At 34.3% G+C, this 18463-nt stretch overlaps 2 protein-coding genes across 3 annotated transcripts in view; one reads left to right on the top strand and one right to left on the bottom strand.

Annotated features, from left to right (window-relative positions):
* Nucleotides 1-18463, bottom strand: part of LOC138705821 (nose resistant to fluoxetine protein 6-like) — a 358549-nt gene that overhangs the window by 221839 nt on the left and 118247 nt on the right. The gene's annotated exons all lie outside the window — the stretch shown is intronic.
* Nucleotides 1-18463, top strand: part of dbo (Kelch-like protein diablo) — a 103551-nt gene that overhangs the window by 3728 nt on the left and 81360 nt on the right. For both annotated transcript variants that reach the window (XM_069834482.1, XM_069834483.1), the window contains exons 3-4: nucleotides 2934-3118; nucleotides 14215-14537. In XM_069834482.1, coding sequence (XP_069690583.1) covers nucleotides 2934-3118; nucleotides 14215-14537 — 508 coding nt within the window. The remainder of the gene's footprint in view (nucleotides 1-2933; nucleotides 3119-14214; nucleotides 14538-18463) is intronic.

Raw genomic sequence — 18463 nt, 5'->3', positions numbered from 1 at the left:
CCAGCATCCCTCTCTTCTCTCATTCCACAAGAAGATACTGGTGCAAGATACTTGTCTTCTTGTACTATCTTTGCTAACTTTTAAAAGATCTGGTTAACGAGGGGTAGCTGTATAGGTATGCAGAATGTCGTTATAATAATTTTTACAAGATGCGTTATAAATTCGAATATTCAGTATTGATGCGGAGACACAAGATATTGATTAAATTTCATTTTCTTTCTCCTGCAGTCTTTTTGCCACAAGTCGCAACTTTTGCGCACTAGCCACCTTCATTTTTCAAAAAAAAATTTTTTTTCGATACACCCTAGTGTATATTAATCGAAAATTAGGGGCTAGAAAATATTGAGAATAGGACGCATGTTTATATGACATTTTTTCCGATTAATATACACACAGCTAAACTAGGCTCTAACCATAGGGGAAATGCTGCTGCCCCTATCCGGAAGCACGCCCCTATGTTCCAGCCAACCTTGTTCCTGATGTAAATAAAGGAGTGGAGAAATCTTCTATAATAACGGTACAGGATTGGCAGAAAGAAATCTCACGTGCTTTAGTTTAAAAACTGTATAAAAGTCTATGCAATACTTAGATGTCAGCCAGATCATCCTGGTTCCAAAGTAAATAGTCTTCCTTAATATTATTAGATGTTAGAACTCAACTTGACCAATCCTCTGCGGTTATCCACAAAAACTTAATGTTTGACTGGTATTGTTGGTGATAATATCATTGGTCCTTTCTTTTTTTAGAGAAACGCTAATAGATATTTGGATTTGCTTCGAAATCACATAGTACCGGCTATCACAAACTTTTTGGCTATAATTATGTGTGTGTGTTCCGCCTTTGCTTATCATACAGTTAAAATGGTGAAACTAATAAATCATATTTTCATTAACGTTTTCGGTATCTATGTACCATCTTCAGATGTATATATATAATGCTAATTGACCGGAGTTCGACTTGAGTTGTGTCGGTAACTGTGGGAGCTGGAAGTCCTGAGTTTGAGTGCAGTGGACCGCAGTTGGGGGACCTGAGTTCGAAGTTCAGAAGACTGTCTCTGAAGGTCTGGGGTTCGAGATACTGTGAACTCGAGTGACTGAGCTAGAAGAATTAGCCAAGGCAAACGAACTGTGAGCTGAGAACTGACGGTTCTGATTTGTAAATAGTGCTTTGTGAACATTAGTTTAAGATTAACAGTTCATTGTTGTTCTCAATAATCCAAGTAAATTGTCATTGTCGTCTGTGGAGTACAATAACGAATGCTGTGTTACTGTGTGGAGTGGAATTCCCACTGTTGACGGGAGTGTATAGAAGTAAACTGTAGAAAGTGATTATTATTGATGTGAGAATAAAATTACATTATTGTTTTTATATAAAAAGTTACAATATCTTTGGATAAGTTCTTCATTGTAGCAACTTTTTGGAAAGACTGCTTCAATTTCAACATGGCTTACAGGAGTGTTGAGCCTAAATCTGCTCTCTAATTGCAGCATTTCGACAATGTATTAAAAGTTTCACTGTATTTAGTAGGTACTTGTGTTCTTTTTACTCTTCCTTCAGCGAGATGAGCTACATATTTATGTGGGTTCTCACTTCTCAGTTAATGTTTGGTTTTAATTTCATGCAACTGGGTATCATATTTTTCAAATTACTAATGTTTCTATTCGAAAGAAATTATTTTGAAAATAAGCTAGTATGAATTGTGTTTTATACGGAAATTATATGCCAGTCTTTTAATGTGGAGTTTTCGAACTAATTTTTCATGTCACGTTCATACACAATTCCAGAATTTCTGTGAATATTCAGCAATATATATTACCATAGTATTCAATCAATCAATCTTCTTAATGTACCCAGCTGTTTGCTGACAACATAAAGTCCACTATAGTCCACTGTAGTTACCATAGTATTATTACACAAACAATTAATAATTTATGTATGAACAAAATGGGAACTTTTTTTTTTTTTGTTATAGGGCCTAAACAGACTTTTTGCTTATTTTGTCTAATGGGTGTGAATAAAGCAGATTATATAAAATGAATTCCTCTTAGTATTCCCTCGAAAACAAAGCAAAGATTAAACAATGAGCATACACTCAGTTGCTGATATGGTGCTTATAGGTCTAAATCAGTAGTTCACTTATCAGGGTATCTGACACTTAAATTTATGTAATTATTAAAAGTTGAAAATATGTGTAATATTTTAAGGAGAAAAGAATACATATTCTTCTAGTCATGTATGTAAAAAACATTTCAGCTATTATGAATTTAAATTTTAACTGTTTTCCACTATGTATCTGTAGGTGATATATATATATATACAGCAGAAATAACTAAAATGCTCTCTCAATTAATATCACTCAATAAAAGAATTGTATTCCAATGGATACCATCCCATTGTGGAATCCTGGGAAACGAGAATGTGAATGCTTTAGGAAAGGAAAGGCAGTACTGCTACTTACTTACTAAATCAACATATTACTCTGTGAAAAGATTTATTAAATCTACATACTTAGACTTCAACAAACAAAATTTGATAACACAATCTCAAGGGGAAAAAATGGAACTCTCTGCATCATAATCCACAGTTAATTCCCGATTTACCATGAAAATCGTCTGTAGCTGCATTTAGATTGGCAACAGGCCATGACTGTTTGGCCAAACACCTGCATAGAATTGGAATATATCAGTCCCCTAACTGCCCATTGTGCAACTCAAACCAAGAAATGGATTCGGAACACCTCAAAATCTATGCTTCAGTGGCTGACCATGATAATATCTTTGAAAAATATTGGAGTGCAAGAGGTCAAATGACTTTATTGTCAAACGCCTGACATTAGAAAACAAAAACATATTGTTTTTAGTTGTAGGTATACCATGAAACTTGGTTCTGGAATTTGAAATTGAAATATACTTTCTTTTATTTATTTTCTATAGAGTTATTCTCTCAGCATGTAGTCCATATTTTCGAGCCATGTTTACGGGGGAGTTGGCAGAGTCTCGACAGACAGAAGTCACAATCCGAGACATAGATGAAGTTGCAATGGAATTGTTGATTGATTTCTGTTATACTTCACACATCGTCGTAGAAGAAGGAAATGTGCAGACATTGCTTCCAGCTGGTGAGTTGTCTTTACTGTCAATAATTTTATTAGTGTGTTATCAAGTAACTTTATTGATGATCTTATTTATGGTGTTTAATATACTTTATTTGTCGGTATTTCATTATATAGGTTGTTAAATTACTTCTTTACAATGGCTCAGGGTTGATGGAGGTAAACAATAAGTTTCACATGTGGGTAACAGTTGGCGCTCTTTTCTCACTAACGGCACATAGAAGTTGGGTTGTATGTACGCACATTGCTTTCGATGCAAGGGACTTTCAATATGCGACATTCCAAGTTCGTGGGCCTTACAGGACTGGGTCTGTATCTTGGCCACCTTGTGAGACCCAGATAGGTATATGCTGTAAAGGAACTGGATGCTCATTAGCTGTAGCTGTAGTAATTCGCGAAATGGCTGGTATTTTTTAGGAATATCAAAGTATCATAGATGTTACCTCTGTACTCAGGTAAATGATAACAGTTTCAACATCTTCTCTGATCCTTATGTGACATAACCTTGCCAGAAAACAACACATCTTTCGGATTGTTGTTACATACAAAAACTCTTTCTCTTTGCCATCCCCATGATCCCTAAGCCTAGTCTAATTTAACGGCCTGTATATTTGCGTATTTTTATGTAAGCAGTAAGCAGTCTTCAGCATTCTCAATACTTCATCCTGAAGATTTATTGATTTTTCCTGCTTGTATTATGACATGTAAGTAGGTTATTTTTCTGGAGTTTTCTTCCAGATTATTGTCGAACAGGTTATGGCTCCTATAACATACTTAAAGATTTACGTTTGAAGATAATTTACAGGGCACTTTGTTTCTCCTTATTAGCTACTAGAAACCAGCACAATATGAAACAAATGTTGCCGAAATATGAAATTTATTTTGGAAAAATATGAAAATGTGAAATAAATATTTCAGTGCTAAAATATCGTCGTTCATAAACCATATTGAGCAGGATTATATTAATTTACAAACTAAGCATTTAGACATTAATGATTTTGTCTATACCGTATTTGCTCGCGTAATTTGCGCACTTTTTAATTAACTTTGGTCACTGAAAAATTGGGGTGCGTAAAATATGCGGATTTTTCAAATAAGAGGTCCTGTTCTGAGTTTATCTCAATTAGTATATGTATAGGTAAGTATTTACGGTAGGGCTAATTTTCTATACCAGTAACTTGTCTCTACCAAGGACAAGCATTGTTAAAGTAGCAGGACTTTGGTGTTTCTTTCTGAAGCAGGTACTTCAGTTGCTGGTAAATGACCTATGATGGACTGTAGGGAAGGAAAATCCCTGCTACATTGAAAAAAATATGTATGTAATCCCTACTACACTGAAAAAAATATGTACGTAAAATGTGTGCGCAAAATACACGGAGCAAAAATAAAGTTCAAAATAATCCCTTAAAAATTAGGGTGCGCAAAATACGCGGGGGCGCAAATTACGCTGGCAAATACGGTATTTAATATGCTATCAAATAAAATACAACAAATCTATGTTATAATTAGTCATTCAGCATCATCAAATCCTTACCTGAATGCAAGAAATGAATAACTCTATTTTTTACACTGATGAAAAGAAAAAAAAGAATAAAAGAAAGAAATAAAACTCTTACATTGGTTGGGTTCAACACTGGTTACAACACGAATTACTTTTGTCTATTTTCTGGCAAAAAATTATATCCGTCAGTTAATGTTGTTTTGTACATTGAAAAACCCATGAAGTTGCAAAACAAGGAGAACTTAAGAAGACAGCAAAATTGATAGTTGAGACCAGTTAAAACATTAATTTATATGTATAAATGTAGATATGACTACACTGGAGACATCCACTGGACTCTGGTTGGCGAGTTGGTATAGCGCTGGCCTTCTATGCCCAAGGTTGCGGGTTCGATCCCGGGCCAGGTCGATGGCATTTAAGTGTGCTTAAATGCGACAGGCTTATGTCAGTAGATTTACTGGCATGTAAAAGAACTCCTGTGGGACAAAATTCCGGCACATCCGGTGACGCTGATATAACCTCTGCAGTTGCGAGCGTCGTTAAATAAAACATAACATTTAACATTCTACTGGACTTGGAAGAATGAGCAAAGTAGAATGGTAATCATTTATTTTTCTCGAATTCATTTATGCTATGAGTTCAATAACTCTATAAGAGGAATTTGGATATTTTACTTGCGCTTGGATATCCCAGAATATTGGTGGAATGGGTAGTTGGGTTTTTCAAGTGTTCCCTAAAAACATCTCTACTGCCTTCCTATAATATCTGGACAGCCTGGTTCAGTGATAGCTAGAGAAATATTAGCTGCTCTTGTTGTTTAGTCAACTGTCTGAAGACACGTCATAACTTCACAAGTGATACCAATAAGGCACCACTTTTGAGGCAATTAGGCCAGGAGATAGTGGGGTAAGAAGGCCACTTCTGTTTGTCCCTCCATTGCATGCATTGCTGACTAGCTACATATTACACTATACTTGCCTCGAAAACATGACGGCCTCTCTTCTTGGAATTGGTAATCCCTCATAAACCCCCATCATCTACTCAACCCCTAGCCGTGTGGCAGAAATACAATGGATCCCAGCATTGCCAAATTTAAGACAGTTCCTCTACCTGTTGGGTTTCACAGTTCTCAGTGTCTTTTTAGACATTTGTCGACTTGTTGTTTTATACTGTTGTGTGCTTCAATATGTATAATATTTATTCCGACCATGATTAATGAGTGTTGGAGCAGATGATCCGCAGTCAGGCCTCCTGATTCACCTAAAGATCCAGGACCATCACGACAAGAACAAACAACACCGTCGAAGAAAACAGAATATTTTATTTGCAGAGGAGCGTAGCTAAGAAAACAAAGTGTTAAAATTGTGTCTAACGTTAGAAATTCTATCCATAGAGTAATCAAAAGTTGAGGCAGTTTGATAATCACTTAACATAGGACGCAACCGGTGGAGTTGGTAAAAAATATATATATGGGGCATAGAAATTAAGAATTACGGTTCACCAACTAAAGAGAAAATAAACTAAAACAGAATTCAGTAAGATAGACGATTTTATGCGTGATTTACTTCATGGAACAGTATGTGAACAGTACGCGAGAGAGATATCGCCAACAGCAAATAAACTTGCGGAAATATTCTGGCCTGATTTGTACATTATGTTTAAGAATGCAGAAAAAATTTCATTCGATTCTATCCAGCACTTTTGGAATTATCAGGAAAAGGGTTTTTAAGGAATATAGTTTGCGAAGAAGAAAAAAAAGCTCATGCCATTTTCCACTTAACAGCTATTATAGCCAATGCCACACTTTACATTAAAAATCATAACTTCAGAACTAATACAGAGCCACTGGCGTAGCTCAGTTGGCTGAGTTGACTACCGATCCGAAGTTGCACTCGGGCGTGGGTTCAGTTCCCGCTTTGGCTGATTTATCTGATTGGGGTTTTTTCGAGGTTTTTCTCAACAGTAAGGCGAATGTCAGGTAATCTAGAGCGAATCCTCGGCCTCATCTCGCCAAATACCATTTTGCTATCACCAATCCCATCGACACTAAATAACCTAGTAATTGATACAGTGTCGTTAAATAACTACAGGTTGTTTTACCTGAATGAACTTCAATAGTTGGTATAGAAATTTAAATTTTATATAAGGCCTATATTTTACATAACAGAATTTTAAGGTATAAGAAGTGTACTCCTTAATTAATTAAATCATATTTCGTATCTTATAACGTTCCTTAGGTCTACAGAAAATTTGCATCGAATCAGCGTAAAAGGAATACATTTATCCACTAGCTGTACCCGTGCGCTCCGCTGCACCCGTTAGAAGTAAATATAAAGTAATTACATAATTAAAATAGGACATTTGATCCAGGGAACATTCGTGTTTGATAGAAGGATAAATCGTTTAATATGTTACTTAATTTAAATTGCATCCAAATAATTAAAATGCGATCATTTTGGTCCAGAGACACTCATTTGGTGCAATGACAACTTCAACATGTTTCTTAATTTTTATTACATGCAACCATAGTTTAATGAAGATTGACATCATTTAGATTTAATGTGTATATTTTATTTTACTTGTTATAGGTTTCCATTGAATTATGGTAATAACTTAATTTTAACCCTTGTTTTCTACGTATTCAGTAAATGGCGCTTGGCCCACTATGGTTCTGAACCCTTCAAATAAGTTATATTATACATATATTATATTATATTATATTATATTATATTATATTATATTATATTATATTATATATTATATTATATTATATTATATTATATTATATTATATTATATTATATTATATTATATTAGAAGTTACTGTAATAACGTTATAGCATTATGTCCTGCTAGAGAAACTACACTTTCCAATGGTGAAATAATAGTTAATTATACAAATCGGTTAATTTAGCTTCCGATATTACTTCATACAAACACAGAAACATTCTCTGTAGGCTATCTTTCATAGCTTTCGATTGTTGCTGTCCAAGCCCCCTTATAGACGAAGTCATTTGTTTGTTAATTCATTACATGGCCTTAGATGGCAGTTATTTTAATTTTAAAACTCATTTATCTCATTAAATATCAGTCCTATCAAACTTTTTCAAAGAATAAAACATATCGCAAATTATTTTTAAAGAAACTTTTGTTATGTAACATTTTTCACAAAAATCAATAATACGCGAGATATTTCGATTTATTTAATTCAGGTCCCCTTATAACCCCCCTTTTAAATAATGTATTTTGAATGCCATATAGTCTGAAATCTAAGTTACAACGAACTTAATTTATATTCCAATTTTCATCGAAATCTGTTCAGCCATTATCGCGTGAAAAGGTAACAAACATACAGACAGACAGACATACAAACAAAAATTTCAAAAAAGCGATTTTTGGTTTCAGGGTGGTTAATTATATATGTTAGGACCAATTATTTTTGGAAAATCGAAAATTACCAGAAAAATTTCGGCTACAGATTTATTATTAGTATAGATGACTGGTATCTAAACTGGTCTTTATTTCACCGTCCTTAGCAACCTAAATAATGACATTATTCACAGCAGTGCTTAAAAGTTTTCTAACTTACAGCAGTGAATTAAATATTTTTAAATCACTCTCTACATGACAACCAACATATTAGCATTATTTATAATGAATATATATGAACTTCTTCGCCAACAACACATTACAAAGAAAAGATCTACAATTTAAAATTAAATTTACATACCAGTAATGAATAAATTATTGTATAGCACACTAGAGTAAACAGATTTTATGCGCTTGTGGAAATTATCACCCAAGGCGAAGCGGTTAAAATCTAATTTTACTCTCTTGTACTATAAATTGCTATTCAATGATCACAGTTTCCGAAAATTTTACCAGGGCAACATCCTTAATTAAGTATAAAATCCTGGAACTTCAATAACATGAGATTTTAACACTTATTATATAATTCTGCATTTCTTTGTTTATTTAGGCAAAACATGTTAGTGAAAATATAAATATAAAGTGTTTTTAAAATAAGTTTGTTCATTTTTTATACCAATTTTGTTTTAGTATAAATATAAATTAAGGTATATTTTCAAAGATAATATAGTCTCCCTGAAAATCGGGGTTTCACGGAACACAGTTTGAAAAACGTTCGCAAATCACAATGACTTCAAGAATTGGCAACTCGGCTAAGGGTTTATCCCTTGCGCGTGCCTGCAGTTAACTGGTGAAGGGTATGAGGGAAGGTCGTCATGTTTTCGTGTGAAGTATAATAAGACTTCAGATGTATACAAACAATTGTTCTTCCTCTGACACATATTGTCAAGTGAGATGTATTGTCTGATAATAGATGTACAATAAGATTAAAAAAGAATGGGGCGGCGACAAATTTCTAAGTTCCAGAAACAGAACAGTGCACATGCCCGTCTCCATGAAGCTCCAGTTCACAAGATGACACAAACCATGTAAATGTGCTGTATTTTGTTCTAAAATATGTTAAAAGTAAAACAAAGGGTTAATTCTAGTACCTTCAGGGCCTCTGAAGAGTGAAATAGCATTGAAATTGATAAATACTAATTCTATCAAAATGAGGTGCAAAATTTATCGAAACGAAGATGAACGAGAAAACTACGTAATACTTACTTACTGGCTTTTAAGGAACCCAGTGGTTCATTGCCGCTCTCACATAAGCCCGCCATTGGTCCCTATCCTGAGCAAGATTAATTCAGTCTCTACCATCATATTCCACCTCCCTCAAATCCATTTTACTATTATCTTCCCATCTACGTCTCGGCATCCCCAAAGGTCTTTTTCCCTCTGGCCTCCCAACTAATACACTATATGCATTTCTGGATTCGCCCATACATGCTACATGCCCTACCCATCTCAAACGTCTGGATTTAATGTTCCTAATTATGTCAGATGAAGAATACAATGCATGCAGTTCTGTGTTGTGTAACTTTCTCCATTCTCCTGTAACTTCATTCCTCTTAGCCCCAAATATTTTCCTAAGTACTTTATTCTCAAACACCCTTAACCTTCCCTCTCTTAAAGTGAGAGTCCAAGTTTCACAACCATGAAGAACAACCAGTAATATAACTGTTTTATAAATTCTAACTTTCAGATTTTTTGACAGCAGACTGGATGATAGAAGCTTCTCAACCGAATAATTGTCGTCATCTTCCTAACAAGTATTAGGCCGAGTGGCTTGTTATGATCTCAAACTAGAATTTTCAGTCCATCTCTTCTTTGGACGACCCAGAGATCTTTTGCCATGTGGATGGTAATGAAACAGTGCTTTTGGAATTCTGCATCGATCCATTTGTTGAAGATGACCCTTCCACTGAAATTGATATTTGCTGATGAACTGCATAATGAAGTTCTATTTGAAGTTCTTGCATTATGTCCTCAATTTTTTATGATCCCAGCTAGTATATCCAGCTGTTGCTCTCATGAACCTCATCTCACTTGCTGTTATTCTACTGGCATCTTTATTCTTCACAGTCCACGCTTCACTACCGTAGCTTAATATTGGCTGTGCTAAGGTTTTATACAAGCCTATTCTTGTGTGTCTCTGTACTAGTGAAGTTTGCATGATTTTATTAATGATCCCCATTGTTTTATTATATTTACATATTTTTTCAGCAATATCTACTTCATCATAAGGTGATAGTTTATAGCCAAGGTAAGTGAAAGTATTTACTCTTTCTATTATTTTATTATTCAAACAGATTTTACTTGGTACAGGGAATTTCCCACAAAATGACATGATTTTCGTTTTTTCAATATTAATTTCCATGTTATATTTTTCACTGACCATATTTAAATTGTGTACTGAATATTGTAAATCGTCTTCTGTTGATGCTATGAGAACTAGATCATCAGCGAAAAGTAAAGCAAACCGAATAATAACAGGCATTTCCCATATTTATTCTGTGTTAAATTTCTTCCCGAGTGCCATTTATATTTGTTACTGTTGCTCCCAGGTATTTGAATTTTTCCACCTCTTCAAAGAATAAATTTCCAATTTATATATTTCCATTTTGTACAATATTCTCGTCACGAGACATAATCATATACTTTGTCTTTTCGGATTTACTTCCAAACCAATCTCTTTACTTGCTTCAAGTAAAATTCCCGTATTTTCTCTAATCGTTTGTGGATTTCCTCCTAACATATTCACGTCATCCACATAGACAAGCAGCTGATGTAACCCGTTCAATTCCAAACCCTCTCTGTTATCCTGAACTTTCCTAATGGCAAAGTTAAAAAGTAAAGGTGATAGTACATCTCCTTGCTTTAGCCCACAGTGAATTGGAAACACATCTGACAGAAACTGACCTATACAGACTCTGCTGTACGTTTCACTGAGACACATTTTAATTAATGGAATTAGTTTCTTGGGAATACCAAATTCAATAAGAATATCGTATAAAACTTCTCTCTTTTTGAAAACGATAAATAACTGATGCACTGTACCCTTATACTTCCAATTTTTCTCCATTTTCTGTCGAATACAAAATATCTGATCAATAGTTGATCTATTACATCTAAAAACCTCAAATAAACTATGTAATACACCGGATTAAAGTATGAGCCATTGTAGCATGGGTCTAAACCAAATAACATTGGTTGTAGTAGGTTCGAATCTCTGTTAGTTCTAATTTTTTATATTACAAATTCACCATAATAAGTTTTTATAAACACCATTTACACAAATACAAAGTGGCGACATCGCCTGGAAGTCGATTGAATGTTTAGTAAATAGCACAACCCCTCCCCTGGGCAACACTTCTGTCTGTTAATAAAACCGTCTGGATTTATATCTGATTTATAGCTTTTAAAAATATGTTTAACTATAACATTAAAATATGTTACCATTGTAAACAAAGAATTAGTTCTAGAAACTAGCAAGGTCATGCGTATCTTAACTGAACAGGTTAATCTTTTGATTCATTCAGGAGTTACCATAATAACATATAGCATTATGTCCATCTAGAGCAGTGGTCATCAGCACAGTGCACCCTCGGGCTAGTGTCTCTTACCCGTGGATAAGACATTGCACTGGCATGCATCCATGGCTGCTAGTGAGTATGCTCTCTCCCTCTTCCTGCTGCACAACGGGGTATATTACAAAGCACTTTTTACTCTTTACCCATTTCAGCGAGTGCTGATGACCACTGATCTAGAGAAACTACTCTTTCCAATGGTGAAATAATAACTATACAAATCGGTTAAGTAGCTTCTGAGATTACTTCATAGTAACACACAAATATTCTCTATGTTAATATTGATAAACATTTATATATTCCCATCATACAATTTTATTCGTGTAAAATAGTGTTAAATGAATAGCTTCCATTTGTTGTTGTGCAAGACTTCTTATATACTAAGTCATTTGTTTCCATTTCGTTATAGCCTATTAGTTTGAGGCAGTGCTGATAAAATGCATTGTCTTTTTAAAAGTCGTGTCTCTCGTTAAATATTAGTTCAATCAGAATTTTGCGTAGAATAAAACTTATGAGAAATTGTTTTTAAAGAAACTTTTGTTATGTAATATTTTTCATAAAAATTAATAATAAGCGAGATATTTCCATTTATTTAATTCAGGCCCCCTTATAACCTTCGTTTTAAATAAAGTATTTTGAACAGCATATAACCTGAAATCTAAGTTGGAACAAACTTCATTTATATTCCAATTTTCATATAAATTGGTTCAGCCATTATTGCGTGAAAAGGTAACAAACAGACAGACATACAAACGAAAATTTAAAAAGTGCGATTTTTGGTCTCAGGATGGTTAATTATACATGTTGACACCAATTATTTTTGGAAAAGCGAAAATTACTAGAAAAATTTTGGTTACAGATTTATTAGTAGCAGATTCAACAAAGTCAAGATCTTTCAAAAATATAAACATGAACTCTCTTCTAGTGTACTATAAATATCAGAAAAAAAGTGTGGATGAATGTGTAACTTTTCAAAAAATTATTTGGAAAACGGTTTTTCCTGCTGTAAAATCATTCAATGAAAAAAATGTTTACCAGCTCGAATGTGACTCCTGGTTGGTAACACACAATCGACATCCAACAGGAGTACTAACTTATGAGGAAATAAAATAAATTTTTCTACCTCCTAATGTAACACTTTTGCTATAATCCATAGACGAAGGGTACTACAAAACATAAAATGTGCTAACAAAAAATGCTTCTTTGGGCATTTATTGAAAATGAAGAGACTTCACTTTTCCTACTTGAAAGTTTGAAGAAAATTACTATTGAAGACTTCATTTACTGGATAGCTGAGTCATGAGACATTGTAACATAGCAATTAAGAAGCATGTCTTGGAAAAAATTATAGCCAAACCTCACGTTTATTGAAAGGCCACTTGAACAGGCAAATGAAACAAATGAAGTTCTTCAACTTCTCAAACAAATCCCAGGCTGTGAGAAAGTGAACGAAAATGATGCTAATGAGTGGATGTCAGCTGACAATGAAGGCCACTAAGTGTACACAGACAGTGAAATAATTTGACTGGTCCAGAAAGAATATGAAGAAAATGATATGGTGGATGTCAATACAGAGCAACTTCTAGCATACACGGATGCTGCAGCAGCTCTAGAACTGGCACTTTGCTTTGAGAGGAGCATGCTTATGCTGCACTGCTGGATATCATATTCGTGAAGTGCTGGTGAAATATTGCCTCATCATTATCCAGGTTCACATCACTACGTTAGAGAAAGATTAACTGATTTTGTCAAGTCAAAGGACAAGAGGTGAGCTGATATTTGAAGGGTTCAGAGCCGTAGTGGGTCAAGCACCATTTATTAAAAACGGAGAAAGCAAGGGTTAAAGTTAAGTGAATACCATAGTTTAATGAAGATTGACATATCATTTAGTTTGAATGTGTATACTTTATATTACTTGCTATATGTTTCCATTGAATTATGGTAATAACTTCATTTTAACCCTTGTTTTCTACGATTTTAGTAAATGGTGCTTGGCCCACTATGGTTCTGAACCCTTCGTTTGTAATGAACAATGAAAACAGTTACCAGTACCTAAATGTTAAATCCTTTTTTTCTTATAATATGTGTCAGAGAAAGAACAATTGTTTGTATATATCTGAAGTCTGATTATTGTAATATGTTACTAGTTAGCAGTGTAGTCAATTATCTCCTGGCTTAGTTCCTAATGTGTGATTTCTTTTATTTCTTATAGAGGATTGGATTTTGATTTCTTAAAATACATAGTAGATAATTTTTGTTGCCAAATATTGCATTTTTTCTTTCTTTCTTGTTTAGAATTTTGGGGACTTTTCCCATTTTGGAATTTCAGTTCAGATTATCCGAAATTTCGGATTAGCAGGGTTTTACTGTACTACATTGTCATGTGTCAGATTTGTTCCAATTATGAAAACATGGGTAACTTTCTGTTAAATATTTAAAATAAGTGTTTGGGACTCTTGTTAAAATGCATGTCATTGAAGAGCATTTTATACATTTTATAAGGGCACACAAAGGAGCTGTATGAAATCCTCTTACCTAGATTTAGCAGTATTCTGTTTATTGGAATATGTTAAGTATAGTGTATGTCTTACTTTCTTCTAGCATGTCTTCTACAGCTAGCTGAAATCCAGGACATATGTTGCGAGTTTTTGAAAAGACAGTTAGACCCTTCGAATTGTCTTGGGATTCGAGCATTTGCTGATACACATTCGTGTCGAGAACTGCTACGTATTGCAGATAAATTTACACAGCACAACTTTCAAGAAGTAATGGAAAGTGAAGAGTTTCTACTCTTGCCTGTGGGTCAGTTGGTAGACATTATTTCGAGTGATGAACTAAATGTGCGTTCTGAAGAGCAAGTGTTTAGTGCTGTTATGTCATGGGTGAAGTACAATGTTTCTGAGCGACGGCAGCATTTAGCACAGGTAAGACAAGAATTTAATAACTTGATATATGTGACAAAACATAGAAGTCAACATAATGGCAAAGCATGTGGAAAATAATTTACAATTTATCTAATTTTATGTAAATCTTCATAAATACAGAGTTGGGGCTGAAACAATTACATGGTTAATAACTTGAAAATGAGGACTTTAAATGAAAAGTAGATATTCTCTAGCTAAATAATAGCAAACTACATAAGAAAGCATTATGACATAGAGACGAGAATTCCATGCAAATGCATGTTTTTATAGGAACGTAAGACATAGCTCAAACTTAGTATTTATCCATTTCATTACTTTCCATTTCCAAATATGTGTAATTTTTCCGTGCATGTTTGCATGTTTTGGCCTTTTTTGGGATAAAAACATGCATATTGCATATTTAAGCAATTTTTAGCTTAATAATGTATATAAAATACATTATATTCAGTTTAAATGCATGTTTAATAGTTTTCAGTGGACACCTCAGTTTCTCGATTTTTATGTCCCTTATTTTAGCTTCAGGAATCAGAATTGAAGAAGGAAAAGAAAAAAACTAATTAACAGAAAAATGAAATAAAATGTTAAGATTTTCGCAATAAGATGTTAGAGGACCTCTCCCTGGACAGAAATTCACTTTTACAACACTTTATGGACCACCCTTTGCAGACCGCATGAGATAAATGGATATATTACGTTGGATATTTTGAGAATAGTAGAGAGGAAATATAGAGCGTTCAAGGAAACTGCCGACAAATAATTTAGGTCAAAAACACCCTCTTTCAGGAAGGTTGTAAATTCTCTCCCAATAGCAATTTAGATTCTTCTAAGATTGGAATCATTCGCTAAACTGTCTTTGCAGTGTGTGTGAAGCTTATAAGTGGTTAATGTGCTTGTTTATTCTGTTTGAGTGTGTTAATGTGGTTCTAATACGCTTCCAATAAAAGGTTCCAAAAGTGTACTCTTTGCACAGTGGATTAAAGGAAAGGATTTTATTACATCAGATGGGAATGTCGTATTCTGCAAATGTTGCAGTAATGCAGCAAATGTGCAGTTGCACTGTTATTCTGTTTCTGAATATTTTCTATGGCAGTTGTTCTTTGTAAAAAATTACAGAACTTCTTTTTAATTAAATTATGTCCGATTTTAAATCTATCTAGGCAACCTTAAGGTCTATCATAATTTCAAATAAAATGTACTAAAAATTTCAAGTCAACCAGAAAGTCACATCTGCTTCACATATTGCAAGAATGCTAAAAAGGAAAGAATCTGCAAAAAATTCCATAGATCTCTCAGTTATGTCCATGGAAAAGTGGGTGTAGCGGTGAAGAACAAACTGGACAGGGTCATAAATGCGAACTCGGACTATGAATTCTTTTGTTCAGTGAAGATTATTTGCGGTGAAAACTTGAATGAAGAACTTGCAATGTAGAGAGGTCATTCTCTGCATACAAAAACATATTGACTAACAAGCACAGGAACCTGACAGAAACCAATTTATAAATGTTGTTAGGTTATTAACTGTGCAAAAAAAAAAAAGTAAAGTGAAATAAAACATTTGGAACAAAAATGAAAGTGCATATTTTAATGTATTTTTTGCTTGATTGTGCATGATTCATAGTTTCATAGTGCATGAATGCATGCATATTTTGGGATTTTATAGTGCATGAAATTCTCATTTCTAATTATGACACAAAATAGTTTTTTGAACATAATGGCACTACAAGGGGAGTCCACAGTATTTCAGATACCAATCTTGTGAAGCTTTCATGAGGTTAAGCAACAGAGACGAAAAAACATCAGTCACCTGAAAATCCTGTCGAATGGCCCTTAATTTTCTAGATATTACCTTTTGAATTTCCTTATAGCTGTTATAAACTTATAATAAGACATAAAATAATGAGGTGTAGTTCTGTGGTAGAATAATGAATAAGGGTTGCTGACTGATAATCGTAAGGTTGATGGTTTGGGCACACCTGTTATCAATTTGTTTTTACTTTATTTTATAATTTTTTCTATTCCCACTTTTTGTTTCACTTGCAAGACTACTCAGAAGAGCTCAGTTCCAAGACCATTTCGAGCAGTCCATCCCAACAGGTTGATATAAATAAGGGAGAGATGCTAAGGGCTGCTAGTTCACCAATAAGCAGAGCAACAGTTAAGAATCATGACACATTCAAGCTTCAATGAGTGGTGTCAGCGGCGGTTCCTCTATATGAGCACAGGAGCACGTGAACACCTTAAAAACCAACAATAATCACACATATTATTGTATTAATATTATTACATCTGTTACTTTCCAATATGCAATGACATTCCTACATTTTTCGTCTCAAGAGAATGTCCTGTTCATGTGTCGTGTGTCCTTGAATCTCCATTGGACAGGTTGACATCTGCCCGCACAGTTTTTCTCTAGCAGGGTGGAATAGCCTGAGGCGAGAATATTTTCTAGTTTATTACAATAACTGTGCTTGCACAGATCTAACGTGCTCATGACAGAGAAAGAGAGATACTCTAACTCTCTTGGGTCTGGCATCCTGTTCCTTTCTCCCTCTTTCCTCGTTTTCTCTCTTTACTCTTTTTTTTTTTTTTTTCAAAATACTGTTATGCGCAGAGGTTGGTTTTGCTGTCTTTTGTTTACCAAAGCAAGGAAAATACAAGTTGCATTGGCAAGTACTACAACAGTAATACTTGAAGTTTGAAGACGGAAGTGTGTGAAATTGTATGTTAAATGATTGTGGTTTCAAACAAAATTGTTTATAGGCTATAGTACAAGTGCGTTAAGCAGACTATAGATTTAATTTAATTTCGTTAATAGTTGTGTGTGTGTGTGTGTATAGTGCATAAAACGTCCTCCCTAATTTAAAGTTTAAATAAAAAACAGATGGATCAAAATAAGAAAACTTTATTAATATCAATGGTATCTTAACAGTGGGAATTTTTCATTTTTTTAATAACGTGTCTCTCAAGTGTCCTTCACTATCAGTGCATTGTTGAATGCGACTTCGGAAATTCTGAATCACTCTAACTAGCACTTCTTGAGGAATAAGACCAATTTCTTCGTGTATTGCATTTCTTAGGTCTGGCAAAGTCCTCGGCCGATGTTTGAACACCTCAGCCTAAAGATGCCCCCATAGAAAAAAATCGCAGGGTGCAAGGTCTGGTGATCGTGCTGGCCAGGGGACGTCGCCACGTGAAGAAATTAAGCGTCTGGGAAACATCTGAGCAGCGACAACAGAATTACCACTTACCAGAAATGATACCACAACGTAAGCACCTTCTTCACCCGTCCACAGCATAGTTGGAATTCGTTACAGATTACAATTTGCACTAATATTGAATGTCAATTCCGTGTATTCAAAGCCCTATTCAATTGTTGTTTTGCGCATGTCATTTGATATCGCTATGGCAACACATGTAAACCCAAATTTCCCACTGTTTAGATACAATTCATATTAATACAGTTTCCTTATTTTGATCCATCTGTTCTTTATTTAAACTTTAAATTAGGGAGGATGTTTTGCCACACCCTTTCTAATATAGGCCTATATAAGAGAATACAATAGTGTATAATAGAGTGTTAGGCTGTGATTAATTATTTTTAGTGATTACTGATTAGGAACTGTACATTGTGTACAGTTTTGCTTTAAAATGAACTCCGTTCAGTTGCTATTAAGCAAAGACTAGCTCTCTTGTGATGATAAATTAGCAGCTAAAAGATTAGGTCCTTAGCGGCCAGAATTAACAATAGAACAAGTAACAAAATGTGAAAAACGGGAATATCGTAGAAAATTCAATACATCTACGTATAATGATGATGCAGCAGTGATGAGTGGTGCAGCTAATGGTATACAAGCCAGGATAGAACTTATCTATCCCCAGGCATATTATATCCATTGTTACACACATCAGCTTAATCTAGTCTTGCA

Source organism: Periplaneta americana, chromosome 9 (assembly GCF_040183065.1).
Source record: "Periplaneta americana isolate PAMFEO1 chromosome 9, P.americana_PAMFEO1_priV1, whole genome shotgun sequence".
Taxonomy (NCBI): Eukaryota; Metazoa; Arthropoda; class Insecta; order Blattodea; family Blattidae; genus Periplaneta; species Periplaneta americana.
Note: the sequence above shows the minus strand (reverse complement) of the source record. Positions and strands in the feature narration are given on the sequence as shown.